This window comes from Papio anubis, chromosome 16, assembly GCF_008728515.1.
Source record: "Papio anubis isolate 15944 chromosome 16, Panubis1.0, whole genome shotgun sequence".
Taxonomy (NCBI): domain Eukaryota; kingdom Metazoa; phylum Chordata; class Mammalia; order Primates; family Cercopithecidae; genus Papio; species Papio anubis.
The window spans coordinates 85,629,943-85,649,534 of record NC_044991.1 but is presented as its reverse complement, the minus strand read 5'-3'; the positions used below and the strand labels follow the sequence as shown (position 1 = coordinate 85,649,534).

The following is a 19,592-nucleotide window of genomic DNA, read 5'->3' as shown; positions in this document are numbered from 1 at the left end:
TGAGCAGCAGCGTGTGGCTTGGTGACGCAGGCCCGCCAGCACGTGGCCCTGGTCTGTGCATCCTCTCCTGGGGCACAGGTGACTCAGGCATGAGGGGCTAGAGCTTTCTGACGCAGAATGGAGCACTGCATCAGGGCCTGGTCGGGGCTGATTCATACCCATTAGCATTGCAGACTGGAGCCAAGCAGGGAAGAGCTGTTCCCACTTCAAGAGGGGACTTGAACAGTAGCGTGCAGCCTCCAGTCTGCTCCTGATGCTTCTGAGAGACTGAAAGGCTGCTCCTTCTCACACACACAACCCCCCTTAAATGGATGTCAGCATGAACACAAATGACCTGTCGACATTCCCCAAAACCACCCTTCCAAGCTTCCAGGCAGACCCTCCTCCTGCCCACTTGGCACCTCCACCTTCCATTTCGGCCACAGTGGCCTCCTTGCTCTCCTGCAGTCCCATGGAACCTGGTGCCTCTCAAGGTCTTGGCTCCAGCTCTCCCTCGCCTAGAAGGCTCTGCCCACCTCACCCCTGACTACCCCAAAGATAGCGTCCACCACAGCACAGTCACCTCATCACAGCATTTGTCAGTAGCCAAAATCTGAAAAGATTCCTGGTTGTTGGTTTTCACCCATTGTTAGCCCCTCTCCTCCAGCATGAGCTCTGTGCCAGCAGGGTCCTTGTCTGTCTCGTTCTCCGTGGATCCCCAGTGGTAGAATGGTGCCGGGCACATAGTAGGAGGTAAATAAATACCAGTTAAAAGAATACATGTTCCAAGACCTGGTTGGAGACTCTGAATTCAAGCAGCAGGATGACACCCACACACTATACTGGCTTGGAATTTTGATGTTGCTGACTTTTTTTCTAATCAGGTGGGCAGAGCAGAACCAAGGCCTGTGAACTTGAGGACATCTGTTTTCTACTAGCCAGGCTATTTCTAGAATAGCATTAAAGACCACTGCTATCCCCGAATAGGAGGCCACAGGGCCTGGTGAGAGGTGCCTTGAGACTCTATCTCAAGCTTCTCATCTCCCAAAGGCCAGGGAGACTGGGAGAGCCTCAGCCTCACACAGGTACCCAAGACTTTCGTTTCTTAGTTTTGGAGCCTCTATCTCCCCCATCCCCCACCCTGCCAGCTTCAGTTTCTTTATCAATAAAATGACGAAACCTGATGGTTCCTGAAGCCAACCAGCCCCAACACCAGTTACAGGAAGACCCAAAATAGTAAGTGATTCAAATGGAATCAATAACGTATTTTGAGAGAAATGGCAAAAAAAAAAAAAAAAAAAGAAAAGAAAAAAAGAAAAAGCTGGGCACGGTGGCTCATGCCTGTAATCTCATAACTTTGGGAGGCTGAGGCGGGCAGATCACGAGGTCAGGAGATTGAGACTATCCTGGCTAACACGGTGAAACCCCGTCTCTACTAAAAATACAAAAAATTAGCCAGGCGTGGTGGCGGGCGCCTGTAGTCCCAGTTATTCGGGAGGCTGAGGCAGGAGAAACACTTGAACCCAGGAGGCGGAGCTTGCAGTGAGCCGAGATCACACCACTGCACTCCGGCCTGGGTGACAGCAAGACTCTGTCTCAAAACAAAACAAAACAAACTCTTAGTGAGGATAGGTCTTTGTCCTGTGATATAGTATGTATTTCCTAGGGGTTATTAATAACCTACTGCTCTCACTCCTGCATTTGACACTGTTTTTAATCCCTCAGGAGAAAAAAAATTACCAAAACTTAGGTAGTCACTACTTCTGGTGAAATCAACTGCCTGTTTAGTAAAAAGACCCACAGACATTTGCTGAGCACCCATCATGTACCAGGTGCTATGCTGGGTGTCTTAGAAGGAAGGCCTTCCAGACTTCCAGCGAAGGTGGGGCAGGCAGACACCTACCTTTAGCTCCACTTCCTTCTGAAGTCCCAACAAATTATGGGAAAGAATTAAAGGGCACAAGATCACATGAATAAATAGAAAAGTAAGTAAGAACATAGCCAACAGGAGATGTCAGCACAATTCTGGAATCTGGAAAGCTGATGGGTAATTTATCACTGGCGGGAGATTACAGAGGTGAAAAGCAGGTTGGTCGAGGGGCGCAGCTCAGAAGCAAGTCCACTTGTGCCATGAATCCCCCCTAAGGCTAAGGAAATGGTGGCCCTAGGCATGGCAGAAACCAACAGAACAGTAGGGCTAAAAACAGGAGGAATCTTTGAAATGTTTTACAAGTCTGTAAAAGGAATTCTACTCCTAGATCCCATCCCTAACCACTGTAAGAAACCAAAAGTTTAACCCGAAAATCTTTGGACTTAGCAACAGCCCAGGGTAGAGTATCATGCTAAAAATTTAGATACAGGTTAAGTATCCCCAGTATGAAAATTCAAGATCCAAAATGCTCCAAAATCCACAACCTTTTATGAGTGGTGACACAATGCTCAAAGGAAATGCTCATTGAAGCATTTTGAATTTTGGGTTTTCAAATTAGGAATGTTTAACTGGAAAGTATAATGTAAATATCTGAAAATCCAAAAAAATCTGAATTACAAAACACTTCTGGTCTCCAGTGGAACAACATGCAAAAAATACAGAACAACAACAAAAAAGAACAAAGCAATAAAGGGCTATAATATCCTCAGTGAAAAAAAACATACATACATCTTGCAGCAGGTTGCTGTAACAAAGAATAACTGGAAAAGAAAGATGTCTTGAAAATTATAAATATGTTAGCAGAAAAAAATAAAAAGGCTGGAAATTAAAGTTGAAGAATGTTCCCAGAAATAAAAGAAGAATCAGGAATTAGAATGGTGCTTAATTTCTTTCATTTTTTTTTTTTTTTTATTATACTTTAAGTTCTAGGGTACATGTGGATAACGTGTAGGTTTGTTATATATGTATACTTGTGCCATGTTGGCGTGCTGCACCCATCAACTCGTCATTTACATCAGGTATAACTCCCAATGCAATCCCTTCCCCCTCCCCCCTCCCCATGATAGGCCCTGGTGTATGATGTTCCCCTTCCCGAGTCCAAGTGGTCTCATTGTTCAGTTCCCACCTATGAGTGACAACATGCGGTGTTTGGTTTTCTGTTCTTGGCGATAGTTTGCTGAGAATGATGGTTTCCAGCTGCATCCATGTCCCTACAAAGAACACAAACTCATCCTTTTTTATGGCTGCATAGTATTCCATGGTGTATATGTGCCACATTTTCTTAATCCAGTCTGTCACTGATGGACATTTGGGTTGATTCCAAGTCTTTGCTATTGTGAATAGTGCCGCAATGAACATACGTGTGCATGTGTCTTTATAGCAGCATGATTTATAATCCTTTGGGTATATACCCAGTAATGGGATGGCTGGGTCATATGGTACTTCTAGTTCTAGATCCTTGAGGAATCGCCATACTGTTTTCCATAATGGTTGAACTAGTTTACAATCCCACCAACAGTGTAAAAGTGTTCCTATTTCTCCACATCCTCCCCAGCACCTGTTGTTTCCTGACTTTTTAATGATTGCCATTCTAACTGGTGTGAGATGGTATCTCATTGTGGTTTTGATTTGCATTTCTCTGATGGCCAGGCGCTTGATTTCTTAAAGGCAACACTAGAGGCTGGAAATCGGTGGAACAATGCTTCCAAAATCCTCAGAATGATTTAAACCTTGTGTTTTATACCCTGTACAACTATCAATCAAGTGGGAGAGCAGAATGGGACATTTTCAGACATGTAAAGTTCTCAACAAAATTATGTCCCACATACTCCTTGCTCAGAGACCTGCTAAAGGATGTGCTCCCCCAAAATGAGGTAGTAAAACAAAAGAGAGGAAGCTAGAAATCCAGAAAAGAAGGGATCCAATCCAGAAGAGTGCAAAAGGAGTTCTGAAGATGAGAGTGAGTGAAGGCCCTGGAATGAGAGCCGTGCAGTAGGCTTAGATAGCAGTCAGTCCAGAGAGGAGCAGGAAAACAGAGAGCTCCAGGAGTGATCTAAGAAAACCAGAAAAATCAGATTGCCTGAGGTGTTGTGATTGTGCTGAGGAGATTTACACTTCTATCAGGGTCTGGGCTAAATAGGTGACAGATACATTGGAAGCTAAGCAAACAAAACACTAAGATTTAGTAACTCCGGCAAAACAAAGGATTACACATAAAAGGGAAATAGAAGCATAGCACATCCAAGGTACAGCTGTAAACAATATCTCAGTAGTCTTAATCATGCAAAAGTATACTGATGTAGCCAAAAATTATAACATGACTGAGAGGGAGAGAGAAGGAAATCTATGCTTGGGATGTGGTTGGGAGAAAGATTATTAGAGCTAAATCCCTCTCTTCCTTAGGAGGAAATCAACAGATAATATATAGAAGTGAAAAATCAAGAAAAAGTAATATAACCACATTATTAGGAAATGTAGATGTTAATATCAGAAGAAACAGTTCAATGTGCTCAACTGGCTACCTATGGGAAGAGGCAGCCCAGGGCGATATGGGCCTGCTGCTTTTCACTATGAGCCTGTTATAGCTGTTTGGCTTTTTATATTATGCACACAAAATACTTTGGTATAAAAAAAAAAAATGAGACCACCACAAAACCAAACCCAACAACAACAAAAACCTTGAACTTCCCCTCAAATTGCTTTCAATCCAGTAAAGGGCAGACTCTGTTAAGAGAGGTTTCGAATGCTCTGGGAGGCCAGAGTGGTGCAGCACAGAGGGCTGAGCGGGGCAGCCAGGCCCACTCATGGGAGAACAGAGCATTCGGGAGTCTGAGCTTCTGGGAAACAGGAGGAAAAGTGGGACCATGACAGGATCCTAGCCGTGGCCCGCCAGCCCTTCCTCACATATCAGCTGGAATATTCTAGGGTGGTTTTCTCATTACTAATGAAGAATATTTTCTTTAGTGTGGAGGCACTTTTAGGGCCAACAATGTGACTGCATGGTGGGGTTAAAATATAACAGCGGGTCTTGGCTTGACTTCAAAAGCTTCCTGTCTTCCCTACACATTTCTTTAACATTTTTTGAAGTGGCATAAAGGTAACATTTTTTCAGAAAGTCCGTAACACTAATTTTGTGTTTCTCCAAATTTGTACTATTTTCTTCTTTGAAGTGATTTTAGCAGTCAAACATTGCTAAGAAAACAGAGGCCAAAGTTCTACCTGGAAAAAAAGAAAACCCTAGACTCTTAAGTGCAATTTCTGAGAGTATTTTCAGTTTCTAACGGGGCATGTCACTCCCATTACTCCTTGGCAAATTATCAGGTAGCAAGTTTTGTCTTCTAATGCACTAACCAGAGATAATGGCAAATCAGTGTGGTCACTTCTTCAAAATAGCTCCTCGTGTTGCTGTTTAGAAAACTCCTTCACAGCTCAGGTTTTAACGCTTCGGTTTTTGGGGTTTTTTTTTTTGTTTTTTTTTGTTTTTTTTTGAGACGGAGTCTCGCTCTGTCGCCCAGGCTGGAGTGCAGTGGTTGGATCTCAGCTCACTGCAAGCTCCACCTCCTGGGTTTATGCCATTCTCCAGCCTCAGCCTCCCAAGTGGCTGGGACTACAGACACCCGCCACCTCGCCCGTGTTAGCCAGGATGGTCTCGACCTCCTGAGCTCCTGAGCGCGTGATCCGCCTGTCTCGGCCTCCCAAAGTGCTGGGATTACAGGCTTGAGCCACCGCGTCCGGCCAACGCTTTGGGTTTTAACTCTTTAACGACCACCACCATTTATCAGTCTCTCTTACAGAAGCTCTCTTTGGTCTGGGATGCTAACATTTGCCTCCCCTACACCCTCTGTGAAGGCCATGGTTAAAAGGACCCCAGGGATGCAAGAATGACATGAATGCAGCCAGATGAGAGCAAGTGAGGTGGCTAGTACAGGTCAAGAATCAGAGCTCTAGCAGTTGCCATGAAGGGTTATTTCCCCCTGCCCAATCCACTTCGATACACTTTGCTGCAAGTTCTTTTTCTGTTAGTAAAACAAGGTAGATTCCAATTTCCACATTCATGACTGTGCCCTTAGCCTCTTCATTTCTGCTGCTCTGCCGTCAGCCCTTTGTGAGATAAGCCTTTATTCCCTTTGACCTTACTTCACTCTGGGTCCTCATGTGTGTTTTCAAATGGCCTTTACGTACATAAACAACTGCTCAACCCAAGAACCACAAACTCAAGGTAAGATACCACGTGCATGTTACAGGTGAGCAAAGATCAAAAAGTTAAGATGGCACAAGGTGCTGGCAGAGTAAAGCAGCAGACCCTGCGAGGACTATGAACTGGTATGTCCTCTTTGGATGCAATGTGGAAGGCATCTAACACGATTTAAAATGCAGGCTTCCTTTGACCCAACCATTGCTCCTCTAGGAATTGATTCTGTGATATTCTTGCTCATTTGTAGGAGTATTTGTTGTAGCGTTGTCTTTAGCACCAAGACTAGAAACTGCTTAAATGCAGCTCAATAGAGGGCTGATTAAGTAAATTAAGGGCACATCCATACAGAGGAAAATTATAGAGCCATAAAGAATGATGTGGGCTAGCATGAAATGATCTCCAAGATAAACTTCAAAGTCAAAAAAGGAACATGCACAACAGAGCAGTTAGTGTGTGCTGTTGCCTGTGTATTAGAAAACACACAGTTGGTCAGGTGCAGTGGCTCACGCCTGTAATCCCAGCACTCTAGGAGGCTGAGACAGGAGGATGGCTTGAGCCCAGGAGTTTGAGACGAGCTTGGGCAACACAGAGAGACCTCGTATCTACAAAAAATAAAAAAGAGAGCCAGGCATGCTTGTGCGTGCCTATGGTCCCAGATACTCAGGAGGCTGGGGTGGGAGGACTGCTTGAGGCTGGGAGGTGGAGGCTACAGTGAGCTGTGGGGGTCACACCACTGCACTCCAGCCTGAGTGACAGAGTGAGACCCTGTCTCAAAACAAAAAGAAAACACAAGGCTGGATATACACAGACATATATGTGCACAGATCTCTGGAAAGAGTCAATACATGGAAAGTTCAGGATATCTCTGGAGAAAGGTTTGGGAATGGAGGAAACCTGACTTTGTATACTGTGTACCCTTTGGTCTGATATGAAGTCTTACCATTTTCCTACCTTACTCTTCCAAAAGAAGTTAAAATGGTTTTCATTAATGTTTTAACAAGGTAACACTGTAAGATGGGAGAACCATCGACACTACTTAAAAGACAGAATCCACCCACCTTTCAAAGCTGGAAGCAATTTACACAGATGGGTACTTTTGTAAATCAATGACGACACACACTTCCCACAACAGGAAAACACTGGCGTGCAAGCTGGTCCCTGCGCTTAAGCTCTCTGGGCAAAAGTTTCCTAATCAGTAAAAAGAGGACGTTGACCTAAGCGATCTCTTAGATCTGTTTTCTGGTGCAAGGTATCTCTGATTTTAATTTAAACCAATTTCATGTTCCTACAAAGCAGTGAGAGTCAAGCAACAGGCTCTAGTCCACACTCCAAAGCCTATCTCAATGGAATGAAGCCATCCATTCAAAATAATTTTACACTGAAGCATCCTTTAAATATATTCAGAGCACAGAATTTATTGAACATAATATGGAGACAGCTAGTACAAAAGTTTATGCCTTGGCAGGGCAGGTTTCATCAGGCTGATATGGAACATGGGAGAACATGCTGTTAATGGCTCTTTCGGTCTGGACCCTGCAGAAATACATCTCCTTCTCTCTGGGAAACATCATGTCAGCTGCCCAGCCATGGGTTTATTACATATCAGATAACCAAAATGTGCAACGGTGAAGAGTCCTTTCCCGCACCAGCTTTTTAAATGACTTCCATGTCAAAACAGCAAATACAGTGAAAACTACAGAAAGGAAAAATTATGAAAACTAAAGCATTCTAAGACATCTCTTAAGATACTCAGTTCCTAAAATGTTAACATACATCGAAGACAATAAACACATTAGAAACTGCAGGAATCTTTTTTCAACATAGGGAGAAAGACGTAGAATAGGGAGAGAACAGCATGGGTTACTGAAACCATTTATTCAAAAAGGAGAGGAAAGGTGAAGGGAACACTGAAATAGATCACTTTTAGTTTCTTATAGGAAGTTCCAAATGGCAGCAGTTTATAAATAGTCTTTAAAAAGGAAACGACAGCAACAGAAATGAGAACCAAATATATTTTGCATTTTTCTCTCAGTGTATAAGCTTGAATCACCTTACTTAGGCTACATACGAATGAAAAATATAAAAAGTCACTCCCACTGACTAATTTCTCAGCACCTCATATAGTAGCAGCCAGACAGACGGTACTTATGAAACGTTTGCTAACGAGTGAATGATGAAAAGCAAAAAGCAGTTCTTGTACACATGGTCTCAGTATCACAGACAATAAATTCTGACCTTTGAATTCACATAAAAGATGCAGTGGAAAAGCACTTTAACATGGATGCTGCACGAGAGGATTAACAGCTGAATTCAGTCTATTTCGTAAAAACAAAAGAAAGATGGGAATGCAGGCAGCCAGTTCGGAGAAACAGCCAGGACTTTTTTGTCTGACATGGAAAAACCAGCAAGTCAACGTGTGAAACGTGCACACTAATTTCTCATCTTCTTAAACCCTAAAAAGCCCCGCAATCTTGTTAGCACTAAGCCTGGATGAAATTGTGTTAAGATATCTGATTAGTCTCCCTTAGTTGGCATTTTCCAAAGGAAAAAAAAAGGGAACCTGTTTTATTTCAGTCAGACATGGCTTTAGGTATCACTGAAACGAAGCTCTGACAGAAGCTCCATCTGCAGAAGCCCAGGCAGGCTCCTGCGGCTCATCAGAATGCCAGCAGGAAAGCAGGCCAGCAAGTGAGCATCCGTCCTGCACCCACATCCATTAGGCAAGTGATTACCTCTCCATCAGCCCTGGGGTGTAATAAAGCAGTTGTAATCGGGCATTGTTACAGGATCAATGTTTCCTGGTTTAAAAATAAACATCAGCATTTATCTAGCAGCAGAAAGAGATTCTCCCATAGTACTGTTTTATTCAACTGACATCTTTTAATCAAAGCAATCCATATCGTGGCAACATTCCAAGGTATCATAATTGCAAATATTTATGGCAAGTTAGATAATAGCTACATTTTTATTGCTATACTTTTCTTCCTTCTTTTTTTTTGAGACGGAGTCTTGCTCTGTCGCCCAGGCTGGAGTGCAGTGGCACGATCTCGGCTCACTGCAAGCTCCACCACCCGGGTTCACGCCGTTCTCCTGCCTCAGCCTCCCGAGTAGCTGGGACTACAGGCACCCGCCACCACGCCCGGCTAATTGTTTTGATTTTTTTTTTTTTTAGTAGAGACGGGGTTTCACCATGTTAGCCAGGATGGTCACGATCTCCTGACCTCATGATCCGCCCACCTCAGCCTCCCAAAGTGCTGGGATTACAGGCGTGAGCCACCGTGCCCGGCCTACACTTTTCTTCTTTTTCTACAGATTTAACGCAGACATTTTCTAACAAATTAATTCCATTAAGAAAAAGAAATCTCAATTATATTCATGAAGACAACCTCTCATCCACCTCCACCGGTTTCCCTTTTAACTATTATCCATAACTGTTTATGTGAGTTCGTGTCTTTTAAATTTTTCAAAATACCTCTCTGTAACTTAAATAAAATGAAGCCCCCTATTGTTAAGTGCCATAGATACAGCTAAAAACATGGCATGGAGGGAGGTCAGGGCCCCTCGGCACAGGAGTGGGCGAGCTCGTGCACCCCAGCTAATGTTCTTGGTGGCTGAGCCTCGTGTGCTAACGCTGTGGCTAATGGGATTCAGAGGCTGGAGGAAGAGGTCTGTGAAGCTGGCGGCAGACCCACTCCCACAGCCTCCCAAGCTTGCCTCTCGGCTGATGCTCCTTATTAGGGGCTTCTATTACTTGCTCCCTTAGCTGATTTCCTGGAGAAACGCAGTGCTAATTCAGGAAGAGGCCTGAGACATCGGCAGCTCAGCTGTTTTCAAACCTCGGCAGGGCACTTCTGTAATACCAATTTTAATGAACTGCCCTCATTCACATTTAATTTACAAGTCATGTAAAGCCTCCATATAAAGCGTTCCCATCATCTCCTTGCCGAGACAGACTGGTAATATTCTTTCTAAAGCCCCCAAAGTCATTCCCCAGGAGCATCGGGCAGAGATCTTCAGGCAATGAGAAAATGGAATATGCACTTTTTTTCACTGTCTGGAGTGTGTTCAGTTTCCAACAGAAAAAGAAAAAGCATGTGAACTACAGTCTTAATTCTACTTACTTTAGTGTGAAAATAACAGGTATGGAGGCAGACACATAAAAGATGTACAGACGGGCAGAGTAGCTGAAGGAGGAAGGCTTCATCCACTCAGTTCCCTGAAGCAGATTTTCAGAGCTGAAATGGTATCTTAGCAATGCAGGCCTTACAGAGACTGATTTAGTTCTAAAAAGTTGCCCAATTTAACCTCCTGAAGCCTTTATTTCTTCATATGCAAACAGAGCCACCTACCCCCCAGTACAGTTGCAAGGATTAAGTTCAATGTGCAAATGTACTGGAAATGTTCTACACAGGTAAGGAATGGCATCGAAACAACAGTAACTTGCTTGAAAAGGTTGCTATCAGAGCAGATCTGTCTGAGGAAAAGGGGGGGCAGGGAAGGCGTTCTCCAAATCCAATTAGGTCACAGAAACTCAATTCGCGTAGGGCATGCGTGATCTCAGAGCTGCTCTTGGTGTTCCAGAAGAGTGGTCGTTGGCCTTATGGGATTTGTGTGTCATGAACTAGCGTCATCCATCTATACTTTGCAGGGACCTTTCTAAATACAATTCCATTCCAGCCTATCTTTGAGAACACTCCTTCTCAACAGCAAACATGGCCCCAAGCTTAATTAAGAGAGGTCTCAGAGTGGTAACTTTTCATAGTTTAGTTTGGTTCTTTTCTCCTTCAGGCCAGACAGCCCGGGGCAGGGGAAGCCACGAGAGGTCCTTCAATGAAATGTCATGTCCAGCAGGGGGAAGCACTGGCCTCTACAGCGAGAAGGTCTCAGGGGTTAAATGTTATTCAGGTGTTCAGAGTGACACTGGGAAGCCCAAGACCCCTCTCTCTTGATATACATATTTCTCAAACTACAATGAGAAATGGGCCATTCCTTTAGAGAAGGAGCTGAAAATGACAAATGACATGGTATTTTGGCATGGGTTCTGAGTTTGCAAATACAAAACTTTGTGTAGGCAAAAAATATAGGCACGATTTGAAAACTGTCAAGCCACTGACACATGGCACATATACCACACATGCACACATGCATGCACACACAGAGCCTGGTTTCAAATTAATCTGAAAGGCTCTTTAGCTCTGAGTTCTCACTACATTCAGTTCTATCTGACTCAACACAGCCTGCAAGCCGAGCACTGATCTCTTTCGATAGCAATTCTGTTCCTAGGATTTGTTTGAAAGCGTTTAGGTTTTCACGGATCATTGGAGGTTCTTCATTTTTCCCCCTTCTGTGTTAAGGAGGTACAAGCCGTCTCTCTAGCCATAAACTGGCCACTGGTAAAAATCAATTTTGATTTTATCAGTATGTATTACTGCTGGTGCCAGCAGTTTAGAAGACTAGAGAGGGAAAACATGCAAACTAGGAGGAGAAAAAAGGTAAAGCCAGTTCCTCACACCTACAAATAAAACAGCCTGCCGTCTTTAAGAGGTCTTTTGTATCATGCCAAGGAAGCTTAAATTATCCATTTAAAACGTCAATCAATAAAAACTTTCAGGAGTCTGTCGCCGCTTCCATCTCTTCTGCATTTGTGAGCACTATGACTGGCATTTCTGAAGCCAAGGCTGCCCTCTCTGAGGTGCCGTGGAGCCAGTAACACAGGAGCAGATTGGAGGGCAGTCTGGCAGCAGCTCCCCCATGCACACTGCCCGGCGGCACCCTCCTCAGCCTCGCTCTTTCCATGCCAGTTTCATCCCGATTATCCGACTCTTAACCTCTTGGGGCAGGGCAGGCCGTTGTGACAGGCCCCATATTCACCTCCTCTTTGCCTTACTCTTGTTTTCATTATGTAATTCTAGGAAAGACACCCTAAATGTGCATGCATCTCCAAGTTCTCCAGGAGCCATGCCTGCTTCACGTTCTTTCTTTTCCTGGCACATTTTTGGCTGCCAGGATGACTGAGAAAATAACCAACCTTCCCATCACTCACCTGCTTCTCTTCCTGAGGATTTTCCTTCTGCCACTCAGCCAAAAACCCCACAAACGTGTTCACCAAGTGCTAACCTCTAGAAGGGAGAGAGACTTCAGAGGCTGATTTTTAGCTGCAACCAAAATGTCCACATCCTCTGAGAAGCTGAACACCTTCTCCTAGATGTACACAAAACTCTAAATCACATTCAAAGGTCTAAAACAGAGTAGTTTCTCAATATTCTTTTTAAGAACTGCCACAGACTCACAGGCCAAATCCCATGACCTGGCTGTTTTTGTGAATAAAGTTTTATCAAAACACACGGCCATATCCTTTAAAAACAAATAGAGCCCTGCTCTAGTGTAATGGGACTGTACTGTACCCCTAGGTATGTTGGGGACCATCTAAGCACTCTCCATGAGGGCAAGGACATGAGGGCCTGGAAGCTACAGAAGGACTTAACTGGCTGCAGCACCTACAATTAGCAAATTTTAGTCTCCTCACGGAAAATCAGGCGGCAGAAGGCATGTGCCTTACAGTTCGGTCTTTTCACTTCCTTTTATAAGTACTGGGGGCCACATGGGAAAAAACCTGGAGACAAATTCATATTGGGGTGACCTCCCTGTCTGCACACTCAACGCAATCCATGGGTGCCTGGGTAACAACTAAGTCTGCTCACCATTTCTGTGAGTACCTGGGATTCAAAGTCAACTTTTTTCATGAAGACAGGAAGTTCCTTACTCAGACCAACCACAAACTTCCACTTCTCCTGTTTCAAGGCACCTGACCCAGCTTAACACAGCCAGGCTTAGGAGCAATGTGGCTTGACATATGTGACTTCTAAGGACTGCCTTCCTTCTGATGAACTTGTCCTCTCAAACCTGTGCACAGTGGGACTGTGCCCAGAACGCCTGTTACTAGTCTCAATGGCATGGTTCCCTGACCTAGAAGCGAGGCTGCTTTTTACTGAAGGACAAAGCAATGGAAGGCCAAGGGTGACCAGGTGCTCAGCTTTTTCAGCAGTTTTATTTTTCATACTGTCAGCTGAAGACAACCAAAAAAAAAATATATATATATACACACACACACACACACACGTACATTTAAGTCATGAAACACATATTTCCCAGTGATAGAGCTCATTTTAAAGTTAACCTTCCAATGGCAAAATAATAAAAATGATAAAATAATTCCCCCCATAAAGCAAATGTGACAAAATGACAAAAGAATTCTTAATTTTGGGGCTTTATTATAATTTTTCTTTTCAAGATGCTACATAGTCAAACAGAACTGCATTGGTCTTTTATGGCATAAAATTAATTCACAGTCAAACTCTCAACTAGTACTAGAAGGATTAGCTGAAGAGTCTCTCTCTCCCACTGCTCCCCACCCCCAACTGCTGGTGCCCTCGATTCTAACCTTCTGCACCCCGATCCATTCGTCCTGACTCCAAGCTAGGTCCCCAAGGAGAGGTTAGGCTCAGACTTGGGCCTGGGTGCTAGAAGTATGAGTAATGGTTGAGAGGTGGTATAAGAACAATCTAGAATACTGACTACTCTTCATTAAAAAAGGTAACCTAGAGTTGACTGTCACTACAGAGAATTTCCCTCCCTATGACAGATGTTATTTACTGACCCAGAAAAACACTTCCTGACAGCTCTTCTCCAACATTCCAATAAACCCCACCTCCACATGACCAGACTCTCCAGAGACAGAGGAGCCCACAGACCTCCAGCAGCAATACCAGTTCACCCACCAGAGTTTGGCAGCACACAGCATTAACTGTACTCTTGTGACAATAAGAAAACATGAGATGAAATACATTAAATAAGTTAAATATGCATTAAACATCTCTGAATAACAGTTCAACTTCACTACATGAACCAATAAAAATTTAGCTTGGTCCCTTTAAGAGAACAAAGCACTGCCATTTATTTCCAAAGCGCTGGGTCAATCAGTCAACACACGCCTCTCACTTACGACGAGTACGTCTGATGCTGCCACAGTGCAATTCCTTTGGGCTTCTGACTCTGTTCATCAGTCCCAAGGAGCTGATGGCTTGGACAGAACTGAAGACATGGAAAGCAGCCTGGGCCGGGAGTGGGCCACGTGGGGACTACTGTGTGGAGATGACCTCACTCCCCACCACGCTGGGCTCCAGCTCCCCACGGGCCAGCACCAACAGGCGAGGAAGAGTGTCATTTTAAGAGAGGTAATCCAGCATCATGTACCAAGGCCTACCAATGTTTAAAATGACATTTACAATATGCCATTGTGGCATTACTCATGGTTTCCCTTGTCATTAATAAAGATCATTCTTCCCCCCACAATCAGTTACTATACATTTTTAACTTTCTAAAAGATTGTTACATTATATTTGTGTGTGTGTATCTGTGTATGTGTGTGCAGGGAGGGGTAATTTAAAGGCAAGACCTGTGAGATGTCATCATACATTAATTTCTTTTTACACATGGTTATGATAAATTTAAATCCCATGATATGGTGGATCCATCAATCCAATTTACCATCCTGTGCATGCTACCTCTACAAGGCAATCTTCCCAATAATTACACCAACAATAAAGAACAAAACCACCAGAGCCAAGAGCCGGGTGCTAAGGCCTTCTTCCTTCCCAGTTGGGGCTAGCGCTGAAATGGGGCTGTTGCTCTGCACTGTCTTCCTCATCCGCAGTCCATCTTCTTCCTATGGGAGCAAATGCACATTTCAAAGACAAGCCAAGGCACCAGAAAGGGGAGTCAACCGTACAGCTTAACAGGATGGGCTGTTCATGCCCAGTGTTGGCCGACATGATATGGTCCAACCTCATTTTGCAAATGGAGAAGCTGCAGGCTACAGAGGGGAAAGGGCTAGCCTGAAGCCACAGAGAAAACAGTCCCCTCTTTTCTTTCATACATTCCACTTGATGCTGCTAGTTATAACAGAAATCTAAACAGGGTGCTCCTTGGTTTCCCATGATTTACAGAAAAAAGTTCTTAAAAGGGTCAACTGGGCCCTTTGCACCCTCAGCTCCATCCACCTTTACGGCCATGTCTTTCAGATGCTTCTCTTCAACCCCAACCTCTCTGTCCTTCCTGCCTCTAATGAATAGCCTTCCTTGATCAAATCATCAATTTTTTAAATGAGAGGCATTTCCCAAGACATAAATAGACAAATCATAAGAAACTACAAAGTCAACTGGACACGGTGGCTCATGCCTGTAATCCCCACACTTTGGGAGGCTGAGGCGGGTGGATCACCTGAGCTCAGGAGTTCGAGACCACCTTCGTCAACATGATGAAACCTCATCTCTACTAAAAATACAAAAGTTAGCCTGAGGTGAGAGTGAGACTCCATACCAAAAAAAAAAAAAAAATCTAAAAGTGGGACATCTGGAAGCTTTCAAATGCAGAGCTCTGTACATAGCTGGTACCTGATGAACTACATCCAGACTGCTGGATCAAATGATATTTGGAATATTAAAATGTGACTGGCCTTGGTACACTCATCTCAAATATTTTCTACCTAATGCATAGATTTCTCATTGAAGAAGCAACATTCTTTTTCACACATATAAAGATGTTTGACCATATCCCCCACCCTCCCCTTGTCCCCAAACTACATGGATATGTAAGAAATGAAAATTTTTTCGTCCTTCACCTCCACTGCCACAACTGCCTTGCACTTTCCTAAGAATCTGCAAGTTACCATGTAGATCTATGATGCCATTTCCATGCTCTCAAAGCCAAGCCCACATCCCTGAAGAGGGACATGCATCAAGACATTCTATTCTGGCCCAGACTCATCTTTGCTGAAAGATCTCTTGATAATTACCTCATCTACTCATCCCCAAACCCCACACACCAGCTGTACGTTCTTTTCTTCGTTTCCTTCCATTCTCTCCCATCCACCCGAGTACCTAGTAGGTCCTGGAGACCACAAGCAGATGAATCCCACGGAGCTGACTCTTCCTGCAATTTGTTGCTATCTCTGTGGGACATTTATCACACTGGCTTATAATAATTTCTGTGTATGTCTCTCCCTGCTATCCCATTAACAGAGAGCTCCTCAAGGGCAGGGACTGTTTGTGTTTGAATCCACAGTGCCAGGCACATATTAGACCCTCATTTGTTGGCCAGATGACAGAATAAACCAACACAAAACAAGAAGGCAGCGTCTGGCAGGATAAAGAATCTTCTAATGTCGAGATTAGTCTGATCATATTTTAAGGATATTCTGCTCATGGGGCATGGCAATATCACTGCACAGTGATAAACAAGGTGGTGTCCAACTGACTTTTAAAAAAAAAGCAAACTACACCATTTATTTTATTGGGTTATATAGAAGCTATTTCTACCTATTTACCACTTTAAACAGCACAGAACTCTGTTTCAGAAGAGAAATACACTCGAGGAGAAGCTTCAGGCATAGCTTAGATTGTTAGCCAAAACGTAGTGTCGGCTTCACAATTTACTTACACGTTAAAGAAGTTACTGACTGAGGCAAATCAAGATCACTACAAAGGAAGAAGATGATGCCATTTCCCAAATGTTGTCAGTTCTCCTATATCTACCTCATTGTCAAGAGTAAAAGAGAAGAAAACTCATACTTTTAAAGCTGGAAGGGGCCTTAGAGGTGTTTAGCAAACAGAGGCCTAAAAGATGCTGTGACCAGCACAGATTCAGAGCTGTTTCATATTGGATGGGAGCAACTTCCACACCACCACAAGCCTCCAAGCCAAAAGAAGCACCCTCTGACTCCCCGCTTCACCACTCAGTACAATACAACCTTCCATTGCCAATGCCAACTGCCTCGTCCACGAGCTAGAGGCTCAGGTTTTCTTTCCATAATCTCCACCTCCTAACCACTGTGAGGCACCCCACCTCCAAGCTCATCACCACATCAACAGTTTGAGGAGCCAAAACTGCCCAGACCTATTTAGAGTCTTCTAAAATCAGAACTATACCTGCATTAAATCAGAGTATTGGTCAGTACTTACCCTCTGAAAAAAAGATTCTCACCCAAGTGAATGGGGATGGCGTGGGGTTTAAAAATGCATATTCAAAATAAAAACTGCTATTTTGGTCTCAACATTTATTTTCAATTTACACTAATGGAAAGTGTGAATTTTGGGGGGTTTTGTTTGTTTGTTTTGTTTTTTTTTTTGAGATGGAGTCTAGATCTGTCACCCAGGCTGGAGCGCAGTGGCGCAATCTCAGCTCACTGTAACTTGCGCCTCCTGGGTTCAAGTGATTCTCCTGCCTCATAGCCTCCTGAGTGGCTGGGATTACAGGCGCCCACCACCACACCCAACTAATTTTTTTTTTTAGTTTTTTATTAGACACGGGGTTTCACTGTGTTGGCCCGGCTGGTCTTCAACGCTTGACCTTGTGATCGGCCCGCCTTGGCCTCCCAAAGTGCTGGGATTACAGGCGTGAGCCACCGTGCCCGGCCGAGGTTTTTCTTTTTTTTCCAAGGGGACAACAGCTTAAACAGTAGAGAAACTTCTGATCAAGGGACAGTGGTTCTTAATTTACACAGATCCAAGGACCCTTTTGAGAATCTGATGAAAGCCATGGAAATTTCTCCCTGGGGAGAAAAAAACAGCCAAATACCAAAAGCAAAAGAAATCTATACATTCACTGGCTTATCAACTTCCCCACCCAAGAAGCTAGTGAAAATGCCCTTGTTCTCTGTAGATTACCAGAAAATAAACTATTACCTTGAACTGCTTGTTCTCCTCCCGTAGCCTCTGAACTTCACCTTGCAGCCTCTTACATTCTTCCATAACCTTCTTAACTTCAGTGTCATCCAAAGAAGAACTCAGAGACTTAGACACTATTGGTGTTTCTGTCTTTGATGCAGTTGTGGATATAATTTTATTTATTTCTACATCATGCTGTTCAAAAACAAATGAAAGCCTAAGTGTCACCAACCATGTAATAAAGGACTTTTTTATGCAAAGTAAAGTAGTTCTCAGCAAACACCAAACATGGTAGCATTTCATCCACACTGTAAAATGTCACATTTATTTTTAAAATGGATCATTTTATTTGGTATCTTAATAATCTAAAGCAACTGGGCCCTAGAAATTATGGATAAGGGTAAATAATGAAGTTTAGCTGAGACTAATACTTCAGAGAAAGAGAAAAAGGGCTGTGTATATTGCACTTTCAAATTCCTGCCATGCAAAAATTAGCATACTGTAATTGTGCAAGCTCAGGAATTATTAGCCACAAATTACTGTCACCACAAAGATGTGAACATCCCTAGGATTGTCTTGGTGGAGTAGGAAGCTTGGGAGAGCAGTAGACAGAGGGGGAATTATTTTACCAACTTAGCATTTGGAAGCTGGGATGAAAGTGAAACAAGCTCAGGGTCTGCAATGTTTCAATCTTCGGAAGTTACATACTCCCCTCATTTCCCCTGCCAAGATTAAGCTATGATCCCCTCTTGAGATTTACTGGGGATGACAGCCAGTCAGTGGAGGGAGGGCATGGAAACACGCAGCTTGTCAGGGAAAAGTAACTGATGATCATTGACCTGGGTAGCAAACTGAAAACCAGGAATCTAGCTCTCCCCATAATTTTCCAGATGAGAAGAGTAGGCCCTGTGAAGCAAGGTCCCAGGCTACCAAGTCAACCTATCACAGAGCTGAGGCCAGAATACAGGTTTCACAACTTGCAAACTGACCTTCCTGTGACAGGACGTACACTGGGAAGAGGGAAAAAAAGACCACTATCCACTTAAAGAAACACGGTAAAAATAGTGGTAAATGATTCAGCAGAAATAAAATATCAGGTAGTTTTGACACAAATCAACAGCATTCCCGCAGACCAGCACAGATACTGTTAACAGAACATTTCAGGGCACTTCTATTTCCCAACTCCAGCTATCAACAGCTAAGATAGTTTCATATGCTGCATGTTTTCACAGTTTTGGTGTTTTTATAACAATTAAAATGTTTTCGACTAGGTTGAAGGGAAGTCCAAATTAGCATTTCAGATACAGTCCCCTTTCTTCAACTGGTCACAAGTGAGGACCATCAAGGGTGAAAGCGGACAGCCTAGAGGATGGGGCTTCTTCCTTCTCCCCGCAGGCAACACCGGAATGAGATCACTCTCAGGGGGGGTTGATACAGCCCTCCAGGACACATGTGGCAATATCTGGAGACATATTTAGTTGTCACAACTGGGGAGTACTACCAGTATCAAGAGGGCAGAAGCCAGGGATGCTGCTATCAATAGAAGACCCTACAGTACACAGGGCAACCTCCACCACCAAGAACTATCCATCCCAAATATCAACAATGCTGAAGTTGAGAAATCCTCATCTAAAAGCAGCCTTTGACTGAGGAGATAAATAGGGTAAAAGGGGTAGGGAGGCTGACAGGGCACTTTGTAAAACAAGAGAACCTGAAAGCTTCCCACCCGTCCATCAAGCACCATGATAAAGGGCAAATTATTCCC

General features: G+C 43.7%; 1 protein-coding gene across 2 annotated transcripts in view; it reads right to left on the bottom strand.

The window, feature by feature from the left end:
- Nucleotides 1-13,355: 13,355 nt before the first annotated feature.
- The window catches only part of VAPB (VAMP associated protein B and C), a 56,307-nt gene continuing 50,070 nt past the window's right edge, over nt 13,356-19,592 (bottom strand). The window contains exons 5-6 of one of the 2 annotated variants that reach the window (XM_009215870.3): nt 17,846-18,022; nt 13,356-14,829 (exon numbers count right to left, since the gene is read on the bottom strand). In XM_009215870.3, the coding sequence (XP_009214134.1) occupies nt 14,671-14,829; nt 17,846-18,022 (336 nt within the window). In that variant the 3' untranslated portion in view covers nt 13,356-14,670. The remainder of the gene's footprint in view (nt 14,830-17,845; nt 18,023-19,592) is intronic. The other variant, XM_009215871.3, reaches the window with a different exon arrangement.